Raw genomic sequence first — 23,226 nt, 5'->3', positions numbered from 1 at the left:
GAAAGGTGAATATTTTCAAAGGCCTCGATTTTCTCTTTTGTGATTTCTAATTCTCTTCAAGACTCTGCCACCACCAATAGAATTAAATCGAAAGAACAACGATTGAGCACTACGGCCCATTTGCGGCAGAACTCCGGGTTCTGACACCCGATAGTCGGGGTGTTCCTGATGCGGAAGCCTCTTGGAATGCGTTTATCTCTAAAATAATCCGAAAGCGTCACCCCATGTAACAAAAAGTCAACTTCCCTCTTTCTTAATTTAATCAACTGTGAAATCAAGGCATCCACAGATTTCTCATTAGTTGCCGTTAATGTAGAAGATGGAAAAAGAATAGATTCTGCCTCTGTGTCTTCATCTGAAAAAATCCCCATCTACAAGAAGTCACTGTTCACCCCTTCCTCACAAAATAAAAGCATAAAAAGATTTTCCAGCTGTTTGGAATCCTACATTAACGAAGCTACTCCACAAATATACAAAGGACCACATAATCTCTCTAAAAATGAGCAGGTGGCACTCAGTAATCTTGGAAAATATGACAACATCACGATCCGCCCGGCGGACAAAGGGGGCGGGATCGTAGTTCAAGACCTATTAAGTTATAAAAAGGAAGCCTATCGTCAATTGAATGACACAGCAATTTATGAAATACTCCATGAGGACCCTACTTCGCGATACAAAATGGAACTTGATTTGATCCTACAATCAGCAGTGTCTACCAATATAATTTCAGCGGCAACCAAAGAAGCTTTAAGTGTCACATGGCCGAGTATTCCGACGTTCTATACCATCCCTAAACTTCATAAGGATGCAGTAAATCCACCTGGACGCCCTATCATCACCGCTAGAAACTCGTTATATTATAATTTATCTAGATATCTCGACTTTTACTTACAGCCTTTGATATTGGGACTGCCTTTATGTTTGACAGACACTACTTCACTTATTCGATTATTGCAATCCTTTTCACCTCTCCCAGCCCGGTATCTGTTATGCACCATTGATGTAGTTAAGTTATATACCAGCATTCCCCATGATAGGGGTATAGCTGTGATGCAGGCATTTCTGGAATCTAATACTGAATACTCAGGTCCTGATATTATTTTTTTTGTCAAACTTCTTGCATTAACTCTTGACAGGAACTATTTCCTGTTTGATAAAAAAATCTTTCGCCAGCGAACTGGGTGCGCCATGGGCTCTTGTGTGGCACCCAGTTTCGCGAACATATTCATGAGCGAAGTAGAAAAGCAGCTGTTTTTTGATAATGTGTCATACTCCCAACACATCATGTTATTTCGTTGGTATATCGACGACATCTTGATGATTTGGTCGGGTACACAATAGGAGTTTGAAGACATGATGTTTCAGGTCAACCAGAAAGATGCAGCTATCAAGTTTACCTTTGATTGTAGTTACAACACTGTCCACTATCTAGACGTGGCTATTTCAGCAGACAGCGATTGCAATATTGTCACCAGTATGTATTATATACCCACTGACCGCAATACTTTGTTGAGAACTAATAGCCATCATCCAGAACCTATGAAATGGAGTCTTCCATTTTCGCAGTTTCTGAGAATTAGACGGATTTGCAGTAATGAGGAAGATGCCAAAGTTCAGATGCAAAATATGGCAGAAAAATTTAAAGCTAGAGGTTATTCTCAAAAATCTCTGAAGCAGGCGATGTTGAAAGCGCTTAGTACACCGAGACATGACACTTTACTTTCCAAAGACCCTCAAAAGGTTCATAATAGAATGATTTGGACACAAGATTATACGACTGCTAGTAAGAAATTAAACCGCCAAGCTAAGGGCATATGGCCAGTGATTGCTAGAGACAAGGAACTACCCTGTTTTAAGGACACCACACTTATGGCAGCATATAGACGTGGCCGCAACATAAAGGACATAGTTGTCCATAACGACATCTCTGATTTGGGTCAAGTAAGATTGCCACATTTTTTGACCCATAAACCGGGCAACTACAGGTGCACAGGGTGCACTACCTGCAGTTGTCTAGAACCTGGCAGCACTTTTAACCATCCTAGGTCAGGCAAACTCTTTAACATTAAGCACACATTGAAATGTAGCAGTAAATTCATTGTTTACTACATTAAGTGCCCATGTGGGCTGTTATATGTCGGTAAAAGCATCAGACAGTTTAAAGAGAGAATTGCCCTACACAGGTCTAGTATACGAGCAGCTTTAGAAGGCAGAGGTAGTGACCTACCAGTAGCACGACACTTTAAAAATTGCAACCACAGTTTGTCGTCTATGCACTACAAAATGATCGATTACGTTCCAGCAAGTAATACAGGGGGTAACAGAGGCCAGGCGCTTTTGAGAAAAGAGGCGTGGTGTATCCACACCCTTCAAACGGTTCACCCGTTGGGCCTCAATGAGGCGTTAAGCTTTAATTGCTTCCTGTAATCTACAATTTACACCTTATTCAATTCATGGTTTATAACCTGTTTTTATGTATATTGGAGCCACAATGGTGCTTTACAACATGGTGTTGAAGCTATATTAATCTAGTGGTAGGGTATCCCTCCACAGATATGAGGAAGTATGTAATATTGCCTTTACGTTTTTGCTGAGTATAATGTATTTTGTGATATATAGCTATTTACATATCAGCATATTAATTATATTGCCTGTCCGCAAAATAATGTATTCTGCTGTATAAGATAGCTCTGCCTGGTATTGATATACTCTCTTAGGTGTTTTTAATCGTTTGTTATTTTCACGCTTTGTAATTGTATTTGTTATTTGTAGGAGCGATATCTTTGTTTGTCTGCACTTCCTGTTGTTTACGGTTGCCTACCAGCGCCTCGACGTGTGTGCGGAGCCGCGCCCCTACCCACCCGACGCAGATCCCCGGCGCTGGTTCGTGCCGATGACGTCATTGTCCGTCGGCAGGGAGAGGCGGATGGAGCCTCGCGATTGGAGTCTGGTAAGGTACCGGTTTTGTATATATATGTTTTGTATTACAGGGTGCTGGTTGTGTCTTGATAAAAGGGAGTCATCCCTGAAACGTTGACCGCATCAGCATTGCCTCTGCAGTCGTATTTTCTGAGTTCCACCATACGTTCTTCATTCTGAGAGGTTAGGCACCGGATCCGTTGTTATAGCTGCAAGCGTGAGTGCCGGACTTTGGTCTTTGTTTATATATACATATATATATATATATATATATATATTGTTAGACTATTGTTTTTAAAGCCCCCCCAACTTAAGGGGATATCAGTGTAGCGGGTCCCAAGATTTCTGTTGCTGGCCCTGACCCTAACCCAGACTCCTAAATTAATCATTATGCCTTAACCCTAAAGGGCAGGCTGGATGGGCCATGTGATTCTTGTCTGCAGTAAAATTCTATGTTTCTATGTATATGGTGTATTGTAAGAAAATATCTATGGATCAAATGATACCATAAGTGTGGTATATACTTGCACTTCATTGGGTACTGTAAGTGTGGTATATACTTGCACTTCTTTGCGGGGCGAGAACTTCTCCCCTGATTGAATTCAGCCCTATAAATAGAGGTTGTGTGATCCCTGTGCAGCAGTCACAGAAAAGGTTAATTTCTGCCGTTTGTCACTCAAATTACGTTGTTGCATTTATTTATTTTGCAGAAGTGGAGCTGGGAGCTGTAACCCACAGACCACCTGCAATATTTAAGCTGGGTACACACTTGACCAGTGGTTCTCAAACTGTTGCCATGGCACCCAGGGGTGCCTCAAGACGCTTGCAGGGGTGCCTTGGATTGGTGGTCCAGGTCCAATTCAAATTATTTATAGTCAATGTTATAGGCAAAACCAGTGCTGGTGGCTGCTAATCATATAATATGTGCACAAACAGAAGCAAATATTTTTCCACACCATGTAACTGAAGGATAACATACATGTACTATTGTTTTAAAGCCACTATCTGCCAAGTTAAGGGAGGTTGCTGGGGCCCCAGAGATATCGGTGTACCGGGCCCCAAGATTTCTGTTGCTGGCCCATGCTGTTGTACTGTTGTATACTTTACATTGCAGTCTGCACTAGTAATAAAATACAGTATGACATTTCTGCAAATTACACTTCAGTAGTTTCCTTTTTAAAAGTCATCTTTACATAGATATACTGTAAGCCTTTACAGGTGAACTCACATTCCTGCGGAACAGTAGGTACATACAGTAAATCTAGATGACATTATCACATGAACAGCACTTGGCCAGTAAATAGATAGATATACAGTATTTTAGAGTCTATTAATAACACTCTTCATGCTACTGATAGTTGACATGATATAACACTTCTCATTATTACTCTTCATGACAAGAAGATGAAAACTTATGATCAAATGTATTTTTTTTTTCCTGGAAGCGATATTTAATTCATTAGCCTGGCAAAACCTAATCTATGTGGAGATCACTGCCATTATGGTTATCCCAGAGGGGGTGATAATGTTTCATACTTAGTTCTGGTATATACAATTTTCTTCAATTTAAATTTTAAACTCTTTTTGGCATTTTTATATAAACGTAATCTTCTATCTATCTATCTATCTATCTATCTATCTATCTATCTATCTGTCTGTCTGTCTGTCTGTCTGTCTGTCTGTCTATCTATCTATCTATCTATCTATCTATCTATCTATCTATCTATCCCTTAACAAAATATTATCCACACTACAGTTAAAGAACATTTAATTTAAATGCTGTACATTTGTGATGTTTTAATGATGTATTTTGAAAACGCAACGTCTTACAGTCCTTAAATCTTCCTCTATGTATACCAAATAAGGCAGTTCCTACATACACACTCTCAATGATCCCTGCATCTGTGTTATGGTGTGTACAGACGATGAGATCCTTGCTATGCCCGATTTTCACTTTGCGATTTCCCCTGAACTCTCCGGAGCCCAGCACCACCGATTTTGACTAACTTTTCTTGAGATATGGACTATGTGTGCTTACGATTTTGGCTTATGTGAGATTTTGTATTTTTAATTGACATGTGAGATGAAATAGACAGTAAACCGATCTAGCAAGGATTGACTTGCCTGCACAGTCTATCTTTTCTTGCGATACCGACCTGGCGGGACTGCGCATCAGGATCGAATCGGGATCGCAAGTGGCATAACACCTTGCGATTTGCACTAACTTTTCTTGCGATTTTGACTATATAGTCAAAATAGAAAGAAAAAATCTCACCGTGTGTACACACCATTAGACTAAACCTATTTATCAGTGTAGTTACTGTGGTCCATCCTCAGAAAACATCAGTTTTCAGAAGATAGTCATGTTATACAAGTAATGTAGCACAAGAGAGAGAATTACTTTGGCATTAATCAATAAAAGTTTCCATTTCAAATTAAAATGTAAATGAATACAAACTGGAATCCACAATACAAATAAAATTAGAGACACATTTCTTTTCAGCTGTAAAATCCAATGGGAACTTTCTTCCCTGCAGTAATCTAAATGGAATAGATGGCCATGACTAGGCATGTACAGTATTGATAGCACTATTATGGGAGAGGACAATAAACATCGACCAATCTGAAGCTGTTAAATAGTGCTGCTGCGTATCATTGCACGAGTTCTACAGTGGGGCATATGCAAAGACATTCTGATATTTAAAGATGTAGAATGAAGTTATGCCAACAGCACTTATAAAGTAGCAGAGATTTTTACACTCCATTTATTGCAGAAGTTACAGCCGTATTGCAGGCTAGTAAAGTACATGGCTTAGAATTTCTTTCTAATAAGGAAGTGCAGCACTTTGTTTTGTGACATCCACCCTCCTCATCAGCCTCCCCAACAACTCCTCACTAGGCTGTTAAAAAGGCAAGTTATTTATGTCTTCAATATATGATTCCATCCTGACTCTTAACCTCAGGTCTGCAATTGGAAATTACCAATCACCGCTACTAACCTGCGTGTGAATAAAATAAGGTCTTTCTAAGTTTACAGGCATCCTACCTGTCAGTACTGTCACCAGCAATATTGTTACCAACAACTAACCTTTTTACTAATGTATATGACTGTTTTCTGCAAAAACGTTTCTCTGTTATCATTGTACATCTACACGGAACAAACCTGCAAAACATTCCATTATTATTATTATTAACATTTATATGTGTAGTACCAGCATATTTCACATTACTCTGCAGTCTTTGTAAAACAATAATATATTGTGTCAGTATTAAGTCAAAGATATATATGCCAGAGCATCACAAATCTTGCTGATATAGAATAATAAGGAATGGGCCGTGTCTGTCACCACTCAAGTTTCCTCACCCTAAGGACCAGTACCTATTTTCTTTCTAGGGCTGGGGCATAAAAGGCTTACCTGGGATTTTGTGGTAAATTCCCATTACAGTGCCCATATAAATGTATTACAGTATATGCAATAGATTTTTTTCATTCTATGTTTTCAATGTAACAATAATATAAAAGGTAAACAGAGTCTCACATCTTCTGCATGGCAACTTTTGAGAATACAATACTATATTGACACCGTTATCAATACTTTACAGACTGGCAACATTTATTACTAGCAATATATTGAAATAAATGTTATATAGTTATACATTTTTGTAGCGTTTGGAGGTAGGTTAATAATGATGAGGTGGGGCCCACGTGAAACCAGTTTCCTCATGGGGAATTTATTTTAAATGTAAGAATATGAAAATGATATCAATGGTCAATAGTAGAGTGTTGATTGTGTGTGTGTGTGTGTGTATATATATATATATATATATATATATAGATTGATAGATAGATAGATACATGCATGTATGTATGTATGTGTAATAGCAGTACATTATCATTTAAGAATGAATCAGATCTACTGCTACAAGAGGCGTGTGAACAAAAGTTGATTACTGAACATGTGCTACAAGTTTTGATTGTTACACATCCTGTATGACCTCTCTTACCCAAAATCCATAAGAAGCTGTCCTGTCCACCAGGTATGCTGATTGCTTTTTTACAACCATGTGAACAGGTTTGTCCCACGCATTTACAGAATACTAATGCTTTATTAGTCAAATTGGCAGCATTTCCAGATTTACCTGCAAATTGTCTTCTTTGCTCTGTTAATTTATGTAATTTATATACATGCATCCCTAATTCAACAGGTTTGGAAGCTGTTTTGATTCAAACCTGTTCATGGAGCTCTTGGAAATGATTTTATATCATAACTATTTTTTCTATGATGGTCATTACTATCTACAGAACTTTGGGTGTGCGATGGGGTCCAGTGTGGCCCCATCATATGCAAATGCATTCATGTTCGCAGTTGAACAGGATGTCTTCTTTTCTAAATGTCTTGTTACTAATAAGATCTATGCTTTCTTTTGTTACATTGATGATTTATTAATATTATGGACCAGGTCTGAGGATGAATTTAGGATGTTGATTGATACCCATAACTCTACAGTGAGCCCTGTGAAATTTACATACTAGATTAATCAACATTCTGTTAACTTGTGGAATGTCTGTATCACTTTAAATGGATCTAAACTTGATACTACATTATTCAGTAAATCAACTGATAGGAATAATTGCTTACTTGCCAACAGTTCACATCCCAAGCTTCTTTAAAAATGGGCTTCCCTATTCTCAGTTTCTGAGGACTGTCCGCATTAGCAGTGTTGGTCATTTAGCATCTCTACAGATTGATGACATGATTATTACGTTTTCATCCAAGGTTATGATCAGAAACATTTGTTACTTTTAAAGAGAAAGTGTTACGGATTGCTAGAGATAGATTGTTGCAACAGTCTAAAGGGGGTAAACACTAGGCGATATCAGCCTATAAAATAAAAGATGATGACATAAATGTCGTTATAATTTATTTATAGGTTGAAATTGCCTAATGTGTATGGGGCAATATTGGTGACCGATGAACAATGTGCTCTCCCGCACACCTTTCAGCGATCACCAATATTGAGCTGACATGCAGCTCAACCGGTCAATGTCAGGATGAGCTCCATCTTCGGGAATGCCAGCGGTGACGTCAGTGAACATTATCATTGAACGATAACATTTAGTGTGTATGCAAAATATCGTTGAACACTATGGGGGGAATTCAAATGTTTAAAATGTCAGTTGGTTGTCTGTTCTTTCCTATTTAATTGACAGGAAAAAACAGACATACAACTGACTTTTCAAAGTTTGAATTCCCCCCTATATCATTCAACGATATAGTCATCCATCGCCGGCATTCCACAATCGAGTAGTGTGTACCTGCCTTAAGAACAAAAGTAATAGAAGAAAATCCTATGGGTTAATAAATTTATTCTTGCTAGCAACATGATTACAAACCCCCGCAAAAAAGGCTGTGGTCGGTAGTAGCTTCTGAGCCGGGTTTAGCTCCACTACACATTATTATGTTGATGAAGTGCTACCGGAAGGGGCACAATATTGTAGATTTTGTGGTTAAGAGGGATGTTACCGACATGGGTAAACATTGGGTAGGGATATGGTTGGGCCAGCCAAAAAAAGGCTGCTGTAGATGTCACAACAGCATCAGGTGCCATTATCTACAATGTGGCTCTTTATTCAATCGCCCTTTGACAGGGGACAAACTGTACATTAACTACCACCTAACATGCTCCAGCAAATTTATTATTTGATTACTTGTATGTGCAGTTTGGCTTATGTTCATAAGACGGAGCGCAATTTTAAAGAATGGATGGCACTCCACAGGTCTGCCTTTAGGGCTGCATATGAGAAAGGTACTAGTGATAGGTCATTGGCAAGACACTTTGCTATAGCCCGACACAGCCTTGCTACAATTAGTTATCACATCATTGATCATGTGCCCCCCTTAATTATGGGTGGCATTAAAGGTAAGAAATTACTACAATTAGAAACTAAATGGATTGAATGTCTAGGGACTTTAAGCCCTAAGAGTTTAAACAAGTCCTTGGGTCTACACAGCTTTTTATGATATCTCTATGTCTATTCCTAAGATTTTTTCACTATGTGTAAATAGCTGATTTGTACATTGTAAAGAGAGTATGTCTGACCTGTTGTTTGTGTCTCTGTGTATGTACTATATGTGCCATGTGTAGATTATACTTGCGGTATACACCTTTAAATTTCTTGCTCGTGATTACATCAGGTGTTTTCAATGTGGGTTCTTGATAGAGTTTCTGATTGGATGTGGGTGTGTATGTAGCTTTTCACTGTGTTCTCATTTTATATATGTCGTGCTGAAATATTGAAAAAGATGAGTCTTGCCTGCTAATTTCATATACAGTCCTGAGTCCTGAGTGCCACCTGTTAGGGTTAGGCTGTGGGGTGGGAATGTTAGGTTTAGGCTGCGGGGAGGGACGGTTAGGGGGAGGAAGATGATTAGGGTTAGCTGCCTCATGCGCCCCTGTCAGGATTTCAAATAGTCGGGATGTGTGTATATATATATATATATATATATATATATGTATAAAAATATATATATATATATATATATATATATACACACACACATATATATATATCTACACACACACACATATATATTAGTTTTATTTATTTATTTTATTGTACATAAGTTCACACTCTATAAATTATAAGCCATTTGCAAGTAGTTTATAGTATAAAATACTTGCAAATGGTGAAAACAGCGTTAACTCATGAGTAACCAAACTATAATGAATGATTACCTTTATTGTGTTACACTAATGATAACAAAGCAATAAAACATTTAACATCAATTTAGTTTAGAATAGCAATTCTGAACACTAGTTTTCACATTGTACAGCACCATATTCCCACTATTGGTGACTTTTTGCACTACATTTATTTGTTTGCAGAAGGGTTCTTTGTATGCCCTTTCTCTTTACCAATGTGGTGATTCTGGTTGTTAGATTGAGTTATAGACAGCTCTCTGAATAGGGGTAGTTTGATTATGACCACTCTGTTTTAGAGATGAGTGGCCCGGATTACAAGGATTCTGGACTGCTCCAAACTGGAGGGATCTGAGTCCACCTAAGCCATGGCTCAGGTGTTCATGCCAGACTCAAGTTGGATCCTTCATCAAGGCCGAACGTCATCCTCCTGGCATTGGATTCTCATGGGACTTGGATTCTCTATAAGGCTGGACTTGGCACCATTTAGCATACTGCCACATGCTGCGCTATACTCTGCTATGCTGGCTATGCAGAGACTCAATACTCACAAGTGGCTGTGCTGAATAATTGACATTGTGGGGCACGCTGATGTATGCTGCACTGTACTCTGCTATACTGGCTGTGCTGTCTCCAGACTCACAAGTGACAGTGATGTATAAGTAACTGTGTATAGGGGGCATGCTGTACGCTGATATATGCTGTGCTGTACTCTGCTGTATTGGCTGTGCTTTGTCCAGACTCAAAAGTGGATGTGCTCTGTAAAGTGACTGTGTATAGGCACACACTGCTGTATGCTGTTCTGTACTCTTCTGGAAATTGTACTGTTTGGTGCATTTTCACCTAATGCGCTTAGTTCACATGCATCTATAAGCACTGTGAGCAACACAGTTTGAACAAAGCTGCAAGTTAAAAAAATAGAATTTTATATATATATATATTTATTTATTTATTTATTTCTATTGTTTGTACTGTTTGGTGCACTTTGTTCACATGCATCTATAAGCCTTGTGATCCACGTGGTTTGAACCGAGCTGCAAGTTCAAAAACTGAAAAACTCTATTGTTTGTACTGTTTGGAGTGCTTTACCCTAGTGTACTTTGTTCACATGCATCTATAAACCCTGTGACTACATGCAGTTTAAACTGAGATGCAAGTTCAAAAATAGAAGAAAAAATATATAGATCTATTGTTTGTACTGTTTGGTACACTTTATCCTAGTGCCCTATGCTCAAAGCCTCTTGACTCCTTACAGCTTCAACTGAGCTTTTTTTCTTACCAAAAAGAAAAAAATATATAGATCTATTGTTTGAGCCGTTCTGTGCACTGTATACCAGTATGCTGTGGCAGTGTTTCATAGATGTGCGGTCAACTGCTGTGTGCATGTGCTGCTGCTCTGTCGCTTAATAGCCAGCCAGCTTGCTGCAGCCTTTGGGCAATATTGGGGAAAATAATATTGTGAGCTGTGAGAAAGTTAAAAATAGAGATGAGCGGGTTCGGTTTTACTCGGATTTACCCGACTCTCCTTCTTGGCTATCGGACGTCACGTGTGTTGGTTAGCCAATAAGAAAAATCCAGAAATTAAGAAATTATTCTTGCGTAAAAACCCCAGTAAATCCGAACCCGCTCATCTCTAGTTAAAATGTACTGGAAATTACTGGAAAATAATGTTATTGAGGCTGATAATACCCTATGAGCAAAAAGAGGCCAAAATTATTTGATTTTAGCTTATTTGTCAATTTTTAACACAACAGTTTGGCAAATCCAAATCCAAAGCCAGATGACGAATCAGAGCCAAATCCAAATCAAGCAAAAATGGTTTGGTGCACATCCCTTTCTGTGTGTGTGTGTGTCTACAGTATTTATTAGAAAGATGCGGTTCGGTTCTCCGGAAATCTGACACCACCCAAATTTTGTGGATCCGAACCGAACCAAAAACCGACCCAGATCTCTGGAGAAGATCCAAACCAAACAGAGTCTTGGTTTGGCTTTGCTGGCAGTTTGGAATTCGGATTTTAAATCCAGATTTCAGGTTTTGGATTCAGTTTGGATTGTAAAAATAACATGATTGTAATACATAAATAATGGGATTTTAGTTCATGGATTGATCAATGCATTTAAGCTTGCAGCCCAAGATCAATGGACCACATTTCACGGCAAGTCCTACTGTCAGGGCCTGTGCAAGGTTTCCCAGCACTAAAGAACTTTAGCCCAATGCCTGGTACCCCCCCCCCCCCCCACCACCACCACCAATACCCACTTTACAGCTCCTCAGTGCTGTTGCACTCACCTGATTCTATTTGGTGCTGCTCAGGGGCTCTCCGTGATTGCAAGTCTCCTGCTAGTGCCGCAGCTGTCTGGAAAGCTGCAGGGATGGAGGAGCCCAGTAACTGCCCCAGAGTTCAGGGTGAAGCTGTGCTGTCATGGGTTCATCCATGTGGTCATCTTAACAAGCAGTGTGACCCAGTGAAATCAGTTGTCCCTGGAGCAGGAGCGGAGGTCACGGTGTGGAGCAAATAGGGGTACCATCTGACCTACGCTCACTGTCCCTCAGATGTCCCCTCTGGTCAATTGGAATAGAGAGGGGCAGATGGTAGTTACATGGTGCCATCCGTGGATGTCTATTACTTACTTCTGTGCTCTTTTTGTCTTCCTTGGTGGTGAAGTTAGAAGTGGGAATGGGTAGTGTAGTTGCCGACCCCTGGTCTAGAAGACGAGACAGTGTTTCAGAGACATCCTTCATTTTTGTCTCAGGAAGCCTCAGTGGTCCACCCCCTAAGTTCCTGGCACCCATAGGCAGCTGCCTAATGGAAGCACCGGCCCTGCCTACTCTATCACCCAGTTTTTTGAGAACCTGCCAACTAATATTACATCAAAGTGATAGTGTAGGATAGGCATGTCCAAAGTCCAGCCCAGGGCAAACTGCGGCCAGTGCTCACATTTTCACCGGCCTGCAGCCTCTGTGCATCTCTCAGGCACAATGCCTTTGCAGACCGCTGCACCCCACTGCACTGACACTCCCCAGCCAGTGCTTTCAGCTGCACTACATGGTGACTGACAGCTGTCTTCCCCTCCTCTGCATGCTGACTATAGGCTGGTCTGTTGATGATCTGGTGAAACAGAAGGGCTGGGGTTGCCTCTCCTGCTGAGACAAACCTAGCCCTCCTGTGTGTATGAATCTATAAAAGGAGACACCAGGGAGGATCATCACGGTGGCCATCTTTACTGCAGCTCTGCAGCAGTATGCAGTGATCAGCGGTCTCAATAAGTTCAGTGCTTCACCCCCTCATAGGTGTTCTGGGCTAAAGAATTTTCACTTGTAAGTAGTTCTCCAATGTGTATCTGGCAGCACTGCTGGGGGCATATAATGTGTATCTGGCAGCACTGTGGGGGCATATGATGTGTATCTGGCAGCACTGTGGGGGCATTTTGTGTATCTGGCAGCACTGCTGGGGAATATAATGTGCATCTGGCAGCACTATGGGGGAATATAATGTGTATTTGTCGGCACTGCTGGGGGAATATAATGTGTATCTGGCCGGAGAAGGGAGAAGTGATATCAGCACATGTTACGGTATGTGTGCTGATACCACTTCTCCCTCTTGTATTACTGTGGAAATGTGTGTTCAATAACAGGGGCACCCCTGTCATTATTGGTGCTGCTACCTTTAAGTGGCACTGACCGTTCCGACACCTGAACCTATCGAGTTTGACAACTGCAGGTGATGTTGCCAGATTCTCAGCCACTGTGGTGGCCACTGCAGCTTCCGGGCTCTAGGCTGCATAGGAGATGTCGCAATGTCCAGTGGAGCTGGTTGGGAGGAGAGAAACAGCATATTACCACTAGGCTGATGAGCTGTGTGCTCTGGTGGGGATTGCCAGAGAGGTGACATTTTCAATCCTCCATGCCAGCAAATTACATGCTAATACATCTCTTCTGTGTACCTTCCTGCATTGCCTCATAAAGAGGCAAAGCAGGGAAAGCTAAAGCAGCACAGTGCCTCTATAATACTCTCCAGTATGTGACTTGTTCATGTTTAGTTTAGGTTCAGTGGGTGCATTTTCCTTCTCATTGCCTGAAATGGCTATACCACCTAAATTGTTTAGTTGTGTTATCTGGCGAGTTAAACACCCATGTTTGATTATTGTGTTTGATTGTGTTTAATGCCAGCAACAATTCATATTGTTTAATAAAAATGTTACATTATTTTAAAATGCCAGCACTGTTATCTAGACCTTTAATTATTTTTATAGTTATTGTATTTTGGTTAAGATAGGATAATGCACAGGATACACCGTTATTGAGTTTAGAAAATAAGTATTTATGGTTCAGCCACTGCATTACCAATATGGTCTGGTAATGGTTATGATTTATAAAGATCAGAAATAGAATATAAGCACACTTTGTAAGTTTTAGTGTTGTAGAAGGGAGTGGATCATTTAGTCGACCAGATTACATCGATAGTCAATAGGTCGACCCCATATGGTCAACATGCAATAGGTCGATATATAAAAGGTTGACAGCACAAAAGGTCAAAAGGTTGATACGGAATTGGTCAACACAAAAAAGTCGACATGAGTTTTGTTTTTTTGGGTGTCATTTTCTATGTCAAACCACATGTGGCCCCCAATTAGTATACCACATCCCCTCACGTGTCTCGATTCGATCAACACACTTCGAGCAAGGTATCTTGCTCTGCAACCACTACGCTCGTCATAGATTACTATTCCCAACAAAGGCATAACTAGAACTTTGTGGGGAGAGAGAGGGGAGAAAGAAAGGGAGGGAAAGAGAGTGGGGATTCAGGCAGAGAAAGAGGGTTTCACGGAGAAAGAGAGAGAGAGGAGCAAGAGAGAGGATGTCAGGTAGAAAGAGAGAAAAATGGATGAGAGAGTAGAGAGAGAGACAATATCTGAGAGGGAGAGACAGTGTCAGAGAAAGTGGGAGAGATACAGCATCAAGGAGAAAGGGAGAGAGTGAGTGTCAAGAAGAGAGAGGGTGAGAGATAGTGTCAGTGAGAGATAGAGGTGGAGAGATACGGTGTCAAAGAAAGAGAATGTCAGAGAGAGATACTCTGTCAGGGAGAGAGACAGTGCCAGGAAGAGAGAGACAGTGCCATGAAGAGAGAGAGAGACAGTGCCAGGAAGAGAGAGAGTAGATGTCAGGGAGTGGGAGAGACACTGTCAGAGAGAGAGTGGGAGAGAGAGAGTGTGTGAGGAAGAGAGTAAGGGAGAGAGAGAGACAGTCAGATAGACAGTGTCAATGAGACCGAGAGAGAGTCAGGGAGAGAGAGACAGTGTCAGAGAAAGGGAGGGATACAGTATCAAGGAAAGAGGGAGACAGTGTCAGGGAGAGAGAGAAACATTGTTATTTCAAGAGAGAGAGAGAGAGAGAGAAAGTGTCAGAGAGAAACAAAGTGAGAGGCAGTGTAGGTAGAGATAGAGGGGGAGAGAAACAGTGTCAAGGAGAGAGAGACAGTGTCAGAGAGAGAGAAAGAGAGAGTCAGTGTCAGGGAGAGAATGACAATGTCAGCGAAAGAGAGGGAGAGACAGTGTCAGAGAGTGAGTGTGAGGGAGAGAGACAATGTCGGAGAGAGAGAGGGAGTCAGCAGGAGATACTGTACATTACCTGGCTACAGAAGAGGTGTCTGATGGGGCGGACACTTCACGACATTAGGCCCCACCCCCTAAATACCCACAAATCGCAGCACTGCACTGGTCTGCTGCTGGGACTTGGAGCCATTCATGTAGAGCCCCCCGCACTGTCACATCCTCCGCATGGCTGCAGCCTTGAGGTAGCTACCAGCAGCAGCCATTCTTCCTATGGGTGGGGAGTGACTGTGAAGAGGTACTGATGGTCCTTGGAGGAGGCCCATGACTGGTTGCAGATCCTCGAAGCATCCCAGGCCCCATTGCAGCTGCACCCCTGTACCCACTGTAGTTATGTCACTAATTCCCAATCGCAGTCCACATGGATGGTAAATGATGAAAATGTTGAAAAAAAAAATCCTAAAAATCTTGTGTCAACCATATGTATGTTGACCATTGCCATATCAACCATTTGAATCTGTCAACCTTTGTACCTGTCAACCTAATATATGTTGACCATATAGGATCAACCTATTGACTGTTAACCTATTTACTGTCAATATATTATCCAGGTTCCATTTTAGACACCTGTTATTTCTGTATTCTGTTACTTTGTGTAACACTAACCACTGTTTTTTGTTTTTGTTTTTTTATTTCTGTATTCCCTGCAGATGAATGTTATTTGAACAATGGAGGCTGCAGTCACAAATGCAGTGTGGCTCCCGGTAGGGGGATTGTGTGTTCATGCCCACAGGGAATGTATCTGAGTGTTGATAACAAGACCTGTGACATTGTGGATTACTGCACAAAGCATCTGCGGTGTAGCCAAGTTTGCGAACAGCACAAACATGTTGTCAAATGTTCATGCTATGAAGGCTGGACGTTAAATCCTGATGGAGAGACATGCAACAGCGTTGGTAGGTTGCACACAGTGATCCTTCTCTACAAAATATAACATATTTGAAACAAAACATTACTAGATTTTTTTCTTTTTAACAAGTTACCCACATTTATCTTTAGTTGAATGATTGTTATTGCCTATGATACAACATCCACATGTGCAGGTGGTGGTGAAGGTGCAGCAGTACAAAGCACATTTTATAAACAGGAGTTCATCTCATTGTATTTTCTCTGTGTTACCTATGAAGATCAATAAGAAGCTATGGTAGTTGATCACTAGTTAGGGTTCTCCTGATTGGGAAAGTGATGGTGGCGAATTAAATAGTAAACATGATGAGGTGAAACAAATTAATTCTGTTACTATAAAGCATAAATGACGGCACAATCCTAGATAAAGTAAAAAGAATAAAACAGCGCTAGTTATACATAGGATATAATCAAAATGGGGGTCTAGAAATCTATTAAGCTCTACTAACTTCCAGTTTATGTTTTGTGAACTAAATGGTCCTTGATTGCTTGTTTTCAGCCTTGTGATTATCTGCTTAAGTACAAATCATGAAATTTTCTAAAGAATAAGAATAAATTGGTGTTTTTCTTGTATTCCTGCGGTTCTTCTGGTTGTCTAAAACTTAAGTTATTTCTGCTACAAGTGACTATTCAGGAAAGATTCAGCAGCATTAGTCATTTATTAGAGAGCAGTCATGTGCACTGCTAGTGTTGGGTATAATGCAATATACCTAATGAGATTCTGCACTAATTAGAAAGAGAAAACTGGCAAGGAAAGTCTCTACACATATATCAATGTTATAATAAAATTAATTACAAACTAGCAACTGATCGCCGAATATCACATATATTATTTGGGTTCAATAAGTTCTAAAATATTGTTAAAATTTAATGTATCGAGCTTCCGGTGGGCGGACCCTCTGCTGGCCGCATTTTAAAGGAGCTCTCCGTCCCCTGCTGCCCGAGCGACGCTGAACGGGCTAAATACAGGGATCTGAGCCCCAACATCACACCAGGGGCCAGCGGAGATAGTGGTGGGCATGAAGGGACCATCTCCCCAGCTCCCCACCGCCTAATTCCCCGGAGTTCGAGCGCCAGCTGTGGCGCACGCTGCTAGCGGCCGCCATATTGGTTGTGGCCGAGCGTCAAGAGCCTCACTTTCCCGGCCTGGACTTACGCTCCCCGCTCCCTGCTCCCAACCCATCGTTGCCGGGCAGGTCTAGCCCTCCACACCCCCAGCCTCCGGGACGCTGCTGCCGGCGGCGAGGGGGGAGACGCCGCAGGTGCCCATCTGAAGCAGAGAAGAGGCCTAGTGACGGGTGAGTGCCACACACTAGGCCCACCCACAATACCACCATTACCCAAGGCCCGCACACATCATACTGTGCCCCTGCGGCTTACAGCCAACAGATACCGGGAGGCAGCTGCTAACGACAGAGATAACATATCAGTCTCATCCCGACGACCTGCCCCGCGTGACGTCACAACTTTTACATAATTAACGGGCTTCCCGGCTTATGCACTACAAGCCCCAGGCATCAGAGACCCCACAGCAACAGGGGTGGAAGACTGTAAGCTAGCAAGCACACTGCAGCACAGCAAGTCAGAGTCCTGCCCGCAAACTACACTACATAGCTCCTGCAGCTGGCCAACACCATCGAGACACAGGCTGTGGTGATCCAACATACCAGTGGTAACGCACACATATTTCTCCCTGCAGGGCAGGATTTTTGCAATCATCTATTTTTGTATTGTGCTACTACCACGCTTATATGGATAAATACGTAGCCAAACCCCAAAGAGGGGGACGCGGTTCAGCACCGGCAAAAACTAAAGACACCAGGGCATCTACCTCGGTCTCTATTAACTCACCGCCCTCGTACCCTACTGCCAACGTATTGGATGGCGTACCAGATTCCGCTAGATACACTATGGACGCAGTGGCCAGGGCACAGGAAATCTCTGATATACTCTCGCCACTGCTGGACAAGAAACTTGCAGGGCTGAAAGATGCCATTGATTCCACCATGACACAGTTAAAAGAACATAGCTCACGACTGGATGAAGTCGAGCAACGGGTCTCAAATCTGGAAGATGACCTAACCGCTACCCGCACCGTTGTCGATTCTCAAACGTCTACCATCTCCGCGATACAGTAAAAGCTAGAAGATTTGGAAAATCGCAATCGTCGAAACAATCTTCGCATGATTGGCTTACCGGAATCAGTCAGACCTAAAGAATTGCTAGCCTTGGTCTCCTCCTGGTTGCCTCTTGAGTTAGGCTGCCTGGCAGAGGGGGAGTCCTTAGCGATTGAGCGGGCGCACCGAATTGGTCCTGATCTTCAGACAGATCGCCGGAGACCTAGACCGATAATATTCAAGTTCCTTAACTACTCGGATAAAGTCAAAGTGATGGATGCATACCGCAAAGCCCGAGAGCTTTCCTTTCATGGAGAAAAGCTGCTTTTGTTTCAGGACTTCTCCTATAACGTAGCCATGAAGAGGAGGGAATTCTCCCCCATCTGCAAGATCCTGTTCGACGAAGGCATTCGATTCGCACTACTCTATCCGGCGAAGCTACGCGTTCAACATAATGGCAAGACGTATCTATTTGACACATCCTCAGAAGCAAAGAACTTTGCAGAATCCTTGCGACGCCACTCCTCCCCTGCCTCCAAGGACAGAGGCTGATATCGATCTTCATCATAGAATTAATACATATATCACCTCCCTTATGGAAGTCATGTTTGGTAATGTATGGCGGATCGCTGATACTCCCTATGTTCTGCTAATTACAGTACTATTTGTTCACGGTATTGGAAAATGCGGGGCCCTTCTGCCCCTTCTCTCCTTTTCCTCTGTGTTTACTTTTTGCCCCCTCTCCAACCACCCCTCTCCCCTTCCCTTTCCCCCCTCATCCCCTCCCTTTCCCCCCTCATCGAATCAGAACTTTATTATTAGGATATAATGGGTCGTATAGACCACTGTTATGGGTTCAAAAAAAATTTAAAAATGGACTTACTGTATCAAATTGGTTACAGACACTTCTAATGTTGATGTTATGGCACAGTGTTACCACCCCTATTGATGATCGGGTTTCCCCATTAGCTGGGACATGGGGAGCCCTACGATATATTTTATCAATATCCCACATGTTTGACAGGACAGGTATAGGCTAGAACCAATACCCTTATGGCTGCCTCTTTAGTAACTAGACGAAGTTAAAATTCCTTACTTGGAACGTGGAGGGTCTTAATACTCCAATAAAAAGAAAAAAGATATTACAACACATTAAACGTTTACGACCCGATGTAGCAATGCTACAAGAAACTAATTGGAAATCGGGGGACCCCAATGTGCTTAGGGATAATTGGATTCAGAGTTTTCATGCAGCTTCCTTCACCTCTAAGAAACGAGGAGTAGCAATCATATTTCACAAGTCCCTTAGATATAACATATTAGACACACTAGAAGATGAAGAGGGTCGGTTCTTATTTATCAAGGTGCAGATAGAAGGGGAAAACTACACTCTGGTGAATATATATGCACCAAATCTGGATCATAATGCCTTCTTTTCAAACATTTATGTCCGACTCCAAGAATGGGCTGAGGGCAGCTTGGTCATCGGGGGCGATTTTATTTCTACATTACAACCATCCCTGGATAGGTCAGGTAATCCTAGTAGGCAAAACTACACGGTATCAGCTTCTCTACAATTCTTAATATCATCCCTGCACCTAATAGACCCATGGCGACAACAACACCCGGTTAGCCGGGAATACACATTTTACTCCCATCCACATGCCACATCCACTAGGATAGACTACTGGCTGCTCCCAGCAGGTCTGCTTTCCAGGATATGTGATTCAAAGATAGAAAATATAGCTATTTCTGATCACGCACCAACATGGTTCACACTCAAACTAGAATCTCCTAAACAGACCTCCTTCAATTGGAGATTTCCCTCACACTTGTACACTTCCCCTGACTTTAAATCATATTTGGAGGCTAATTTCCTTAACTATGCCAATGACAATGCACAACACACAGATGACATTAACCTTTTCTGGTCTGCATCCAAGCCGGTGGTACGGGGCTACATTATTGCATATGTGGCCGCTAAGCGCAGGCGTCTCAATCAACGGTACCATGATCTCGGCCTGGCACTGACGAATTCCTATGCAGCGTTGTTGGCCTCTCCGACGGAGGACAACCGCAGAATCTACATTGAGACAAAACATTCCTACGACAACCTCTGTACGGAGAGAGCCCAATACGCTTTGGACTTCCAAAAACATAAATATTTCAGATGGGGAAACAAAGCCGGCAAACTATTAGCAAATGTAGTTCGCAGCCAGCGCCCTACCTCACACATTCTAACCCTCAAATCTGAAGCCCAGATGTCCTCTAATCAGACAGATATAGCTGATTCCTTCCTGTCCTATTACAAGGAACTATATACGGCCCCACCAGACGACCCCGTCAGCGGCATGACTTTCCTGAGGTCGGCAGGGTCTCCCACATTGTCAGATGAGGCCTGAGACTCACTTATGACTCCTATTACAGAACAGGAATTAGTAACGGTAATTAAACAATTGACGAATGGTAAATCCCCGGGACCAGACGGACTGAGTGCAGAGTATTATAAACTGCTACTACCTCATATCACGCCACACCTCCTGACCTTATTTAATTCCATTTTGGCTGGAAATGTGGCCCCCCCCCACTTTCAATCATGCCCGTATGATAGTATTACCAAAACCTGGGAAAGATCCCACCCTAGTGCAATCATATCGCCCGATATCCCTCTTAAACCAGGATTTTAAAATCCTAACAACACTCATGGCACATAGGCTGCAAACAATATTACCCTCGCTTTTACATTCATCACAGACAGGCTTTGTGAAGAGAGAGAACGTCAGTACACAACATAAGACAAGTAGTCGCTGCCTTGACCATAGCAGCCCAGAAACCAGGGGGGACATCATTGCTAGTAAGCTGTGACGCTGATAAAGCGTTTGATCGCGTATCATGGTCTCACCTGCTGAGGGTACTACACTGGCAACGGTTTGGCGCCGACTTTGTCAAATTCTTTCGAACCATATATGACTCACCCTCCGCATTCCTTACAGTGAATGGATTGAACACGGATACATTTACATTACATAGAGGCACGAGACAGGGGTGCCCCCTGTCCCCACTTCTTTTTGATTTAGCATTAGATCCGCTCCTTAGACATTGTCACCTGAGATCAGACTGGCATGGAATGGGAATAGGTGGCAAGGACCTTAAGGTCACAGCCTACGCAGATGACTTATTACTGTACTTTTCAAACCCCCAAGAAGCGTTTCCCGGCCTGCTGTCAATGTTGACAACCTTTGAATCGATCTCGGGGTTTAAAATTAATAGCTCCAAGACAGAAGCTTTGGCGTTACATCCAAATGCTAAGCATGGCTGGAACTTCGAGTTCCCATTCCGCTGGGCACACCAAACAATCACATACCTGGGACTCCAGATACCTGTTCACCCATCTGACTTGTACAGATGTAACATTCCACGATTAATTACACGAACTTTGACAGATTTCCAAGCATGGAAACATCTACCCCTTTCATACTTAGGACGATGCCAGTTGATCAAAATGATCTCCTTCCCGAGATTGTTGTACCCCATTCAAATGCTACCTTTATTGATATCGGACTCATATATAAAGACTATAAATAAGGCTTTTAGTGAATTCATATGGGCACACAAAAAACCTAGGATCTCACTATTTAAACTGAATCAAACACAGAAATTGGGGGGTGTTAATCTGCCTTGTATTAGGAGCTATATGCTGGCTGCGAACTACCGCTATGCTATCGATTGGATTCATGAGACCGAAACGTTTGCTAACACGGGCTTGGAACAGGCCTTCTCCCCTGAGCTTTCTTTGGTCAGCTTACTACATATGCGTCCGTCGGCTTTCCCCCACTCGGTCCAAAACAACATACTACTGACCTCGACTTGTGCGGCTTGGAGGCAGACTCGTTCTAGACTGGGTATCTCCAGCTATATCACACCCTTTCTTCCTTTGGTCCATAACCCAGACCTTAGAGGAACGGCTGCACATACCACCTTGACTGCCCTGTCGAACCAAGGTACTAGATAGCTTTACCAGCTGGTATGTAAAGATACTCATCAGACTCGCACATATTCCAATCTTTGCGAAAGCCTACCACATTTTAAAATTCCACTGTTTATATACTTCCAAATTCGTAGTTACATCAACAAATCCATAGCCGCAATGTCCACAAAAGACAAGACCAACACCTTAGACATCACTCTACAATCAACACCTAGGATACATCCTTCCACAGCATTGCTTTATACATATATTAAAAAATCTATTGATTGGGAGACCACTTAGACGGGATTAGTAAAATGGACATCAGACTTCCCATCCATTAACATCCCCACTATGCTTATTGCATTTAACAAGATCAATAAAACCCTCATTTCAGCATCTTATGCTGAGATGAATTATCAAATTCTACATCGATCATACATCACACCGAAACTAAGGCTACAAATGGGGGCGGCATATGACTCTAAATGTTTTAAATGTGACATGGTAGAAGCTGACATATATCACTGTTTATGGAGCTGCCTAGAGGTGCATAAATTCTGGGACATAATACAAACCTTTATCAAAGACAGACTACACCTCAATTTAGAAATTTCCCCGGAGCGGGTCATTTGGGACATACACCCGATACCTCCTGCTTCTAAGATGTTGAATGGCCAACGCCTATTATTAACCAAAATAGCAGCAGCGGGTAAGAAGACAATACTATCGCAATGGATAGCTACAGGCTCCCTATCTCTAGCCCTATTCTTACCACGACTATCATATCTATTCCACATGGAATGGTTGGAAATGATACTCGACAAAGAAAACAAGATAAAGAGATTCTTTGAGATATGGCTCCCATACGTTCAGATGCTAGATGGCCCTGTTAAGATCCCCCTGCGACAAGCAGTGATACAAACTACATGGTATAATCTTGAAGTGCTAGATAAGGGACATCCACCCTTTTAAAAGGAGTCTCACAGTTGATTCGTAACCATG

General features: G+C 42.1%; 1 protein-coding gene across 1 annotated transcript in view; it reads left to right on the top strand.

Moving 5' to 3' along the window:
• The window catches only part of LRP1B (LDL receptor related protein 1B), a 1,835,733-nt gene that overhangs the window by 977,276 nt on the left and 835,231 nt on the right, over nucleotides 1-23,226 (top strand). Inside the window, exon 23 of the mRNA XM_063932605.1 lies at nucleotides 15,882-16,127. Within this exon, the coding sequence (XP_063788675.1) occupies nucleotides 15,882-16,127 (246 nt within the window). The remainder of the gene's footprint in view (nucleotides 1-15,881; nucleotides 16,128-23,226) is intronic.

This window comes from Pseudophryne corroboree, chromosome 7 (genome assembly GCF_028390025.1).
Source record: "Pseudophryne corroboree isolate aPseCor3 chromosome 7, aPseCor3.hap2, whole genome shotgun sequence".
Lineage (NCBI taxonomy): Eukaryota > Metazoa > Chordata > Amphibia > Anura > Myobatrachidae > Pseudophryne > Pseudophryne corroboree.
The sequence above is the reverse complement of the archived record's forward strand: the minus strand, read 5'-3'. Positions and strand labels throughout refer to the sequence as shown.